General features: G+C 33.2%; 1 protein-coding gene across 1 annotated transcript; it reads left to right on the plus strand.

Annotated features, from left to right (window-relative positions):
* Nucleotides 1–10,851: 10,851 nt before the first annotated feature.
* Nucleotides 10,852–12,240, plus strand: LOC131426096 (lipase 1-like). The gene is made up of 3 exons (XM_058588576.1): nt 10,852–11,016; nt 11,083–11,790; nt 11,842–12,240. Exons 1-3 carry the CDS (start codon nt 10,852–10,854, stop codon nt 12,238–12,240), a joined length of 1,272 nt encoding a protein of 423 aa, XP_058444559.1.

Consider the following 12,240-nt stretch of genomic DNA (forward strand, 5'->3'; position numbering starts at 1 on the left):
CAAAAAAATCTAAAATCTAAAATGTCTGAAAAATGTAAAAATTCTAAAAAATCTAATATACCTAAAATATCTAAAAAATCTAAAAAATTTTAAATATAACAAAAAAAATTCAAAAATCTAAAATAATCCTAAAAATTTAAAAAAATATAAAAAAAGTGTAAAAAAATCCAAAGAATTTAAAAAATCTATAATATCTTTAAATTCTGAAATATATAAAATATAAAAAAACACTTAAAAATCTTTAAAAAAATCTAATGAATCTGAACACTCGGAATAATCTTAATAAACTTAAAAAAGCTAAAAAAAATCAAAAAATCTAAAATATCTAAAAATTCTAAAAATATAAAAAAATTTAATAAAGTCTAAAATATCTGAAATATATAAAATATAAAAAAAAATCTAATAAATCTAAAATTAGATTTTTATCCAAAAAATTTAAAAAATCCAAACCGGGAATCAAAGTCGAAATCAGAAATCGAAAAACGGAAATTGATAATCTAAAATTAGAATTGGAAAATCGAAAATCGAAATTCATTAATCGAAAATCAAAACTAATAAATCAGAAATATAAATTTCTGAAAACAAATTTGCATCACTCCGGTAAAAAAAAAATACGTGTCATGTAATGTTTTGCAGTTACATTGCCAATAACATTAACTAAACTTTTGTTAATATGTTATAAATAGTTAATTTATTCCAACAATGAAATCTGCCGGAGCAAAACAAATTTTTCGTTGACCTTAATCAGAATTTTGCTTCAAATCAAACAGATATCACTGTTGATGTTGAGGGTAGAAATTGGTACCAAACAATCACATTTAGTTCCATTAGAATGACGTAGAATTTTTGAAAGCTCAAAACATTGAATTAGTGGATCATCCACCGTATAACCCTGATTTGGCCATCAATTACTCTTTATTATTTCCACTCGTCCAAGACGTTTTACGAGGCTAGCGTTTTCCGACGTTGGATTATTACCCTCAGGATTGTTACGAGACACACTTTTATAGTTTACCTGAATCCATCTGAATGAATCTACCTAAATTTGTGTCCAAAATTACCTTACTGAAAAGAATGAGACTTTTTGAGTGACAATAGAAAGATGATATTACACTAATATGTGCATTAATTAGGATGAGGTTTCATTTAAAACAAACTGTCTAGTAAGATCTGTTTTAGAGAGCCTTTTTTGTAGTTTTGTCTTTACAAGTTCGTTTCGAGCAGGACCCTTCTTGTCACGTTAAAGTTACAATAACATGACTGAGCAGAAATTCGCAAAACCGAATACAGTTTGATAAAGTAACTCGGTCGCGTTGATTTAGTACTCGTGATCAACTCATTGAACCGATAAATATTATATACAGTCGTGTCAGTCGTGTGCGGTTTGCTAAGAAATCCAACCATAAATTACACTTTATTGTTGTTATTGTATTACCTGTTGTTGTTGTAAACAATCACCCTGTGAAACATTTCATGCGCTCCCGCTTCTTTGGAGAATTGAAATTTCGTAGTGTTCAACCACTTGCCTATTTATTTATTTATTTATCAATATTAGTAGGCGACGATTCGGTTCACATTTCTAGTCGGCAAACGCGCGTACGCATGCGTCACTCAGTTGAGTCGCATGAGTTGAGAACAAAAGCCGGTGATGCCGGTCATGGCCTCCTGGATGGTAGTAGTGAGAATGGAGAGCTACTTTCAGTCATTACTCTGAATCAGTTCGTTCGTTTCTCAAGCTATCCCGACTACTGCCAATCATCAATGTGAACCTGAACCGTATGGGATATGCGTTCCTGGTAGAGAACGAACAAATACGCATGTAGTTTTTAAGTTCACTGTTCGGACTCAACAATTCGTAGTTGATTCGATCGTTTCTAAGAAATCTCGCTTGTCACGTGTCATAGACGAATCAGTCGGCATGAATTTGCAGTGCAGTAGCACCACTCACGGCTATTACTACCAGGAATCAAGGGATCCCAGGAGTAATAGCAAGACCGTTTTTAATTCAGGCGCAGTGTTTCGGTCGAATACTGAGAAAGTTTTGCGAATTTACACCTCGGAGAGCTGAGCCGTAATCGCTCACTCACTGGCTGTAAACTGTATCTCTCATTGAAGTGTTCCCGTTTGGCCAAAGTTTTTGGTCTGTTCGGAATGTTTGAGAAATTCGAAAACCAGACAGCCATCATAAAAAAACAATCAGGTTTGATAATTTGGTAAACACCAATTTTGATTTGATTTTACGTTTCGTCTTTGACTCATCAGTGCGTAACAGTTCATGTTGAACTGCTAACGCAACCTAACATACATTTTAAGGGGTGTACGCCGACACTTGTTTCATCCGAGACGTCAGTTCAGACATTCCATTCCGGTGGAAGAGTGAAAGTAGTGTTTTGCAACCTTTCCGTTTGCCTTGCGGTTTATGTTGAGCCGTCAGGTCGCACTAGCAGTTCAACAAAAACTGATACGAACTGATGAGTCAAAAACGAAACGTAAAATCATATCAATGATTTTTGATTTCCAAATTTGAGTTTTTGAATTTTGATATGTGATTTTCATGTTTATATTTTAAATTCACAATTTGAAATTTTGTAATTATCATTTTAGAATTCATAATTTAAAATTTACAATTTACGAATTATGATTTTCGTTTTTCAAATCTTTGAATTGTGATTTTTGAAATTTCATATGATTTTGAATTTAATATTTTAAATTTTTAGCTTACAGTTTTTCCTTTTAAATTTTTTGTATGATTTAGAATTTTCAATTTCGATTTTAGATTCTTGATTTTTGATTTTCGATTTTTTTTTAGTTTTGGTTTTCGATTTTTAGTTTTTATTTATGATTTGTGGCTTGTTTGATTTAAAATTTTTTGATTTCCGATTTTGAATGTTTGGTGTTTGATTTTTGACATGTGATTTTCCATTTTATATTTTAAACTCACAATTTACAACTTTCTCTTTTTAATTTAAAATTTATGTTTTACCATTCACAATTTTCAATATCGATTTTCGTTTTCCTATCCTTGTATTGCGATTTTAGATTTTCATCTTCGACTTTTGAATTTCGATTTTTTATTTTTATTTTCGATTTTTAGTTTGGATATGTGATTTTCGAATTTTATATGATTTTAAATTAAATATTTTAATCCTTTAATTTGAAATTTACAATTAACAATTTACAATTAACAATTAACAATTAACAATTAACAATTAACAATTAACAATTAACAATTAACAATTAACAATTAACAATTAACAATTAACAATTAACAATTAACAATTAACAATTAACAATTAACAATTAACAATTAACAATTAACAATTAACAATTAACAATTAACAATTAACAATTAACAATTAACAATTAACAATTAACAATTAACAATTAACAATTAACAATTAACAATTAACAATTAACAATTAACAATTAACAATTAACAATTAACAATTAACAATTAACAATTAACAATTAACAATTAACAATTAACAATTAACAATTAACAATTAACAATTAACAATTAACAATTAACAATTAACAATTAACAATTAACAATTAACAATTAACAATTAACAATTAACAATTAACAATTAACAATTAACAATTAACAATTAACAATTAACAATTAACAATTAACAATTAACAATTAACAATTAACAATTAACAATTAACAATTAACAATTAACAATTAACAATTAACAATTAACAATTAACAATTAACAATTAACAATTAACAATTAACAATTAACAATTAACAATTAACAATTAACAATTAACAATTAACAATTAACAATTAACAATTAACAATTAACAATTAACAATTAACAATTAACAATTAACAATTAACAATTAACAATTAACAATTAACAATTAACAATTAACAATTAACAATTAACAATTAACAATTAACAATTAACAATTAACAATTAACAATTAACAATTAACAATTAACAATTATCAATTAACAATTAACAATTAACAATTAACAATTAACAATTAACAATTAACAATTAACAATTAACAATTAACAATTAACAATTAACAATTAACAATTAACAATTAACAATTAACAATTAACAATTAACAATTAACAATTAACAATTAACAATTAACAATTAACAATTAACAATTAACAATTAACAATTAACAATTAACAATTAACAATTAACAATTAACAATTAACAATTAACAATTAACAATTAACAATTAACAATTAACAATTAACAATTAACAATTAACAATTAACAATTAACAATTAACAATTAACAATTAACAATTAACAATTAACAATTAACAATTAACAATTAACAATTAACAATTAACAATTAACAATTAACAATTAACAATTAACAATTAACAATTAACAATTAACAATTAACAATTAACAATTAACAATTAACAATTAACAATTAACAATTAACAATTAACAATTAACAATTAACAATTAACAATTAACAATTAACAATTAACAATTAACAATTAACAATTAACAATTAACAATTAACAATTAACAATTAACAATTAACAATTAACAATTAACAATTAACAATTAACAATTAACAATTAACAATTAACAATTAACAATTAACAATTAACAATTAACAATTAACAATTAACAATTAACAATTAACAATTAACAATTAACAATTAACAATTAACAATTAACAATTAACAATTAACAATTAACAATTAACAATTAACAATTAACAATTAACAATTAACAATTAACAATTAACAATTAACAATTAACAATTAACAATTAACAATTAACAATTAACAATTAACAATTAACAATTAACAATTAACAATTAACAATTAACAATTAACAATTAACAATTAACAATTAACAATTAACAATTAACAATTAACAATTAACAATTAACAATTAACAATTAACAATTTTCAATTTTCAATATTGGTTTTTGTTTTTCGATCCTCGTATTATTATATTTTATGTTCGAATTTTAGTTTTGATTTGTGGTTGGTTGCTTTTGATGTTACATTTTTAGTTTTTGATCTTCGATTCTTGACATTCATTTTTGGAGTTTTGATAAGTGATTTTAAATTTTTTGTTTAAAACTTTTAATTTTCCCTTTTCAAATTAAAATTTACAAATTTCGATCTTCGTATTTCGATGCTTGATTTTCGATTTCTTAGTTTTGATTTTCAATTTTCAGTTTTAATTTTCGATTTATTAGTTTTTATTTATGATTGCTATTGGTATTAGATTATGTGATTTTTGAGTTTAGATGTGATATTAAATTTTATAATTTGAATTTTTAATTTACGATTCACAATTTTCAATACACAATTTCCGATTTTTGAGTTTGGATTTCGATTTTGAAATTTTGATTTTCGATATTTTTGCTTTGATTTTCGATCGCCGTTTTTCGAATTTTGATTTTAGATTTTCAATTTCCGTTGTTCGATTTTTGATTTCGACTTTGATTCATAATTGCAGATATAAGATCTTAGATTTTAGCCAACACATTTCGGTTTATAAGTTTTTAGTTTTGATTTTCCATTTTTAGTTTTTATTTGTGATTTGTGGTTTGTTTGATGTGAAACTTTTGTTTTCCAATTTTCGATTTTGAATTTTTGGTGTTTGATAATTGAGTTTTGATGGGTAGTTTTCAATCTTAAATTTACAATTTTTTCAATTAACAGTTTACAGTTAATAATTTTCAATTTTCACTTCACGATTCACGAATTTTGATTTTCGTATTTTCAATCTCGAATTCTCGATTTTTGATTTAAATTTAGTTTATGTTTTGGTTTCGATTTGTGTTTTTAAATTTTTATTTGATTGTAAATTTAAGATTTTTAATTTATAATTTTCATTTCACAATTTTTTCCTTTCAATTTGCAATTTCCGTTTTACAATTTTCAATTGCGGTTTTCGTTTTTCGATCCTCGTATTATGATTTTTCATGTTTGATTTTTAGTTTTGATTTGTGGTTGATGGCTTTCGATGTTTGATATTTAATTTTTGTTTTTTCTATTTTGTTATTTTTGAGTTTTGATATATGATTTTAAATTTTTAATTTTCTTTTTTCGAATTAAAATTTACAAATTCCGATCTTCGTATTTCAATGCTCGATTTTCGATTTATTAGTTTTGATTTTCTTTTTTCAATTTAATTTGTGATATATGAGTTTTTATTTATGATTGCTCTTGCAGTTAGGATATGCGATTTTTGAGTTTAGATGTGATATCAAATTTTATAATTTGAATTTTTAATTTACGATTCACAATTTTCAATTCACAATTTCCGATTTTTGAGTTCATTTTTCGAATTTTGATTTTAGATTTTCAATTCCCGTTGTTCGATTTTTTATTTCGACTTTGATTCATAATTTTAGATATAAAATTTTTGATTTTAGATCAAAATTTTCGGTTTATGATTGTTTAGTTTTGATTTTCCATTTTTGGTTTTTATTTGTGATTTGTGGCTTCTTTGATTATCAGCTTTTGTTTTTCGATTTTTTATTTTTGGTGTTTGATTTTTGAGTTTTGATGTTTTTTCAATTTTATATCGTAAATTTACAATTTTGCAATTAACAATTTACAATTCGTAATTTTCAATTTTCCCTTTACGATTCACGAATTTTGATTTTCGTATTTCAAATCTCGAATTCTCAATTCTTGATTTCGTTTTGGTTTTAATTTTTGGTTTCGATTTGTGTTTTTTTTTAAATTTTTATATGATTGTTAATTTTATATTTCAAATTTATAATTTTCAGCTTACAATTTGCTGTAAGTAGTTTAAATCAATATCATTATAGAATTGTTTTCCACTCAAAAGTGCTGCCATCTTTGCCACCATCCTGTTTACGCATGTCATATTCGAACGATTACGTTGCCAAAAATGAACCGTGCTAAAATCGATCCGAGGCAAAATGTCATGAGAAAAGATACTGTACACAGTTTTTATTTGGTACTTAGAAACAATTGCATGTAAACGCTTTATCGTACAGCGCTCGAAATTCCGACTACCGAGAAGTCGCTTTAACAAAAGTATCGATATTTTTGTTATAAATGGACGTCTATCGTTTACAGTTTTCCTGAGTGGCTTAGACCATGTCCTGCTTTACAAATTTAATTACTTTTTAAGTAAATTCCAGTGTTGGTTTTCCGATCAGCTCGACAGTAAATTGTACTACATAGAAACATGGCTGCAGGTTTCCAGGGGGGATGGTTTTTCCGGGTCATGCTCTCCCAATACTGCACCGATGACCGCCGAGCCGCTATTGGTTGCTGATTTGGTCGGTCACACGAATGCAGGCATTACTGCATCGATAATGACATCGATCTGCTTTCGCTATAATTTGTCAATGCAATCGTTGGAGCTCGTAGCAACCGCGCTCGTCATGGCCTCCTGTGCCAGTGAAAATCTACCACTCCAAAGTCGGGGAAGAGTTGAGTGCGAGAAAAAAAAACTGTACGGTTTCCCCTCCTGAAAATCGCTTCTACGGCTGTTGGTAATTATTTAATGGGCAACGATGTATCAATTTTAAACACATGAATAAATGCGGATGCGATTCGGAAAAAAACACTATCGACAAGCCTAATTAGCAATGTATCTCCTGCCGTTTGCTTGGCTCCTGTTCACCGACGGAATATCCACGAATTTCGAACGCTTCTTACCGCGACCAATCACTTGCTTTTTCCATGGTTATAAAGCCTGCCTTATCAGCGAATCACAACCATCTTGATCTTCTGATTGGTTGCGAACCAGAAAAAAATGAATGCATTTTTTCCGACGGAATGTCAAGACGTTCGCCAAGCAGCTGCAATCAGACGCTCATGATTCGGAGGTACCATTCGAGCATATAAACAATCGTAGAAAATGTGACCAAAATTATTAACCCTGGCCCCGTTGCGCCGCCTCCTCCTTCTCCTCCTCATCCTCCTCATACCATCGTCATCGTCATCGTTCGACGGAGCAGCGCGCGTCAGGAGCCAAACATTACAATAATATAAAATCCAAGTGATTGCCAAGCCCCGGAATGGTAGCGAGCAACAAACGTTTCAATTAATTCGCAAACATATACATAAATTAAATGCTAATTTCGTCGTTGTATGTGCCGTATCGTACCGCGTGTTTGCGCCGCCTACGAGATAGGCTATACGCGGGGCACGTTGGGACTGTTTGCGCTTTTCGTTTGATTGTTTTTTTTTATCAGTACAGCCGATTTTTCTCCATTGGAATCGTTCTTGAGAAAGTGAATCATAACAAAAAAGGCATAATTGCTTGTGACCTCAGCAGTTGCCAAAAAAAAATCGTCTAATTTTTTTCGTGATCAAAGCAACCATAGAATCTATCGATTGTGCCCCAACTCGTACTACAATCAGCTCCGACTGTGCAAGCATTCACCTACGCATGTCACACAAGTTGCATAATTTCCGGACCCCATTACAGATGGGATGGAACGCGATGCATTTTCTGACCCGTTTCTCCCCTCCGCCTCTGCTGGGCACATATTATTATTGGTTCGCGTTGGTGTTGGATGATGCGATGGATGCACTCTCATCGGCGGCCGGATGCAACAATTATGAACGCTAATAACCCCGTGGCAGCCACTCGAACAGAGAGACCTCTTCGCGCAACATTGGCGCCCGTTAGCCGACGAAACTAATGAGGCGTTCGGGTGAGTCGCCGTATTGTCTTATTAAAATAATTTGTTGATTGTCATTATCTTAATTTCCGATAGCGTGGATTATTTTTTCTGATCGCTCGCCCATTATTCACAATATAAGGACATACATACTTTGTATTCTCCGAGTACTCCGGGGTAGCATTCGGGTGGATAATAATTAAGTAGCCATTTTAACGTAGTTGTGACAGGAATCGTCACCTACGCCCCCTCCCCCTTCGTGTCGCACGGGTATCGATAATGAGTTTAAATTGTCTTCACACCAAGATAACCTAGCAGGATCGCATCGCCAAATGCCGACCGACCGATTGCATACATTGCAGGTGTCACGAGCAGCACCCGAATGTATGCAAACGAGGTTCCATCTCGCGGATTTCACCTCTTCGCAGTGCTGACCGTCCGGGAATGGTTTTGATTGTGTTAAAATTTATTTTTCGCATCTCATAAATAATTGTTACAATCATTATTTGTCGTTAAAATTTTACGGAAATAAACCTTGAAAAAGAACGTGACGACCCGAAATCGGACCGCAACCGCCGAAGGACGTTCTGTTGAAAGTTACCGGGAACGCAGGACGGTTATGACATGATGGCGCACAGTCCGACGACGACGCAAAGTGCCGGAATGCACCGACACAACCGAAGCCCGATCCCTATGACGGGCGGGACCCAATGCACTCGAGGAGGCAATTTCCAACCTGGTTTCGTGTGCGCTCTCACTGAAGGGAGAACGAATTTGGAGATGCATTATTATCGATGATAATGGCAGCGATGATGATGACGATGATGACGGTGATGACGATACTGATAAAATGCATCTCGATGCACTTGCTTGCACCGGGAAATGCAATTTCATCAATGGAAGCTGCTGACGTTTGGATAGCAAAGTTAAAATGTTTTGGGGGGTTCAACAATTTATCAGCATGTTGTTCTAGCTTGAATCTTGATTATGAGAAAAGTTGCCATTCACTTTTAAAATAAAATTTTACACGACACTATTCTTCCTGTGGACAGAAGTGGGCCTCTCGAGTGTTTTTTTATTTCAATCCTAGTGACATCTATCTCAAACCGTACGCACACTAGTTATCATCAGCGATGTCAGATCTACGGAAATCTTCGTAGATCTGCGGATTCAAAGAATTTCTACGGATGTACGGATCCGTAGATAAAATCAACGGAAATTGGAATATTTCTACGGATATCTACGGAACCCGCTTTGCACCACTGCCGTTTTCGAGGAAAATGTCAATAGTACAACTATCTGGCATCGCTGGTTATCATATTTTGACGTTGTAAACCTGCTCTCGCACCGTTCGGGGTGTTTCGGTGCAGACAATTTGTGATATCATTTTCACAGCGCAATAAGTCAGGTAAATATGCAAAACAGGTTCGAGGAAGACGACACTCGGAAACGATTTGATGCTAGCAGTAATTTGGCAACGATCTTGGATGGACTTTAAGCAGTTATGATAATTAAACATTGAAAAAAAACCTATAGCTGGTATTTGATGAAATGGTGTAAGTCGTCTAGCTTTTTACACTAACACATTCATAAAATGAGCGAAATATCAGTTACAATTATTAATGTCTCTGTCAATCGGGTTAATCGAGCATCCAGAAACGAGCAGTCGATTAAGAATTCAATGCTCATTCCGTCATTTAGATAACACACACACATTTTTTTGTCGTTAAAATTATTGTTTAATCGCATCGTAGAAAAATCATCATCGGCAACGAGCAACCCTAGTCCGTCAACCGGAAGTCATCAAAAGCGTGCCGAACGTATCTTCTTTCATTTGTTAAATTAAATCAGAGCAGGCCGCGCCTATCCCGCAGGTCACTTGCAATTTCGTTTGGCGCGCTTCATCGGTTACTAGATTCATACGTAGGTAGGTAGAATCTCGTCATGCTTTCTCGCTCTCTTCCGTGGGAAGCGATGACTGATCGCATACTATTACCCCGCGCTCATCCTCAGATCCGTCAGATGAGATGTTTACTTTCTAGTAGAATAAACCTTGGAAGGGCAAGGTTATAATCGCAATATGGAATTGATCTTCCGAGTTGCCGCAGGTCGCCAGGTTCGTGTGTCAAATGCAGTTACATAGAAACTGATCGAACTGCTCAGCTGAGGATAGTTCTGATCAGAACGTAGCTCCAACAAGACTCGTACGTAGTCCCGGAAATCGGTCACAAAAAAAATGGCAACTATCGGTTGGTGTTCTTTCTTTGCCTGTATTCTTTGGGCCCGAAGTGCACCGGCTTCGGAAGAAGATTTCGACAGTAAGAAAAGTGAAAATGATATCGGGATGAAGAAAGTGATCAAGTGGTTCACTGGTGATTTAGAAGATAGAGATTTACTAGTTGTAAGTTAGACTGCGCTCAGGAAACGAGTTCGAGTGTAAATGATATCGGATCTTCTTGATTTACAGCCGCAGTTGATTGTCAAATATGGTTACCAAATGGAAAGTCACATGGTGACAACCGAAGACGGTTACATATTGACAATGTTTCGTATTTTACCGCGACAACCCTCAACAACGAAGAAGCTTCCTGTCCTGTTGGTTCACGGATTTCTCAGTAGTTCAGCCGATTTCGTGGTCAGTGGTCCAAACAATAGCTTAGCCTATTTGCTGACCGATAATGGCTACGATGTGTGGCTAGCGAATGCCCGCGGAACATTTTATTCCCGGAACCATACAACGTTGCTCGTTGACACTGATGAATACTGGGATTTTTCCTGGCACGAGATTGGCTACCACGATCTACCGGCAATGATCGATCACGTGCTGTTGAACACAACTGCCCCGAAGTTTCAGTACGTTGGATTTTCACAAGGCTGTACAACCTATTTTGTAATGACCTGTACTAGACCAAAGTACAATAAGAAAATTGCTCTCATGACAGCACTGGCCCCAGCCGTTGTTATGAAGCGGGTTCGTAGTCCGCTCGTTCGGCTACTGTTCCAGGTTCAAGACCAAGTGAAAGAGGTACTGGATGTTCTGGATGTTCACGAAGTACCGCACTTTCAAAGTATCCAACAAATTTTTGATGTATTGTGTCCGACAGCGGATAAGGAGAATTTTTGTGCTCAACTGACCGAAGAGATGGCGGGGCCACACCGCGAGACGTGGGATCAGGTTAGTTGAATTCTCAACAAAAGATAACTCAAACTCCCGTCCATCCCCCAGGAGCTGAATCTCGTCTACATTGGCCACTTCCCGTCCGGCTCTTCAACGAAGCAGTTATATCATTTCGCACAGATCGTTAACAGTAGACTTTTCCGGCAGTATGATTACGGCAGGGAAGGAAACTTGCAAACATACAGCAATTGGAAACCTCCGATCTACAACCTGACCGTCTCGTCCGCACCGGTTCAGATCTTTTATGGACTCAACGACTGGTTAGTGCACTTCCGAGGCGTCAAACAATTGGCCACGATGATCCCTCGGCTGGTGGGGGCCAACGCCGTTGCCGATGAAAAATTCAATCACGTTGATTTTCTGCTGGCGAAAAATGCCCGTTCGCAAGTTTACGATAAGCTACTGCCCGTACTGGAGCGCTGCAACGATAATCATAATAGCGATTGA

Source organism: Malaya genurostris, chromosome 1 (assembly GCF_030247185.1).
Source record: "Malaya genurostris strain Urasoe2022 chromosome 1, Malgen_1.1, whole genome shotgun sequence".
NCBI lineage: Eukaryota > Metazoa > Arthropoda > Insecta > Diptera > Culicidae > Malaya > Malaya genurostris.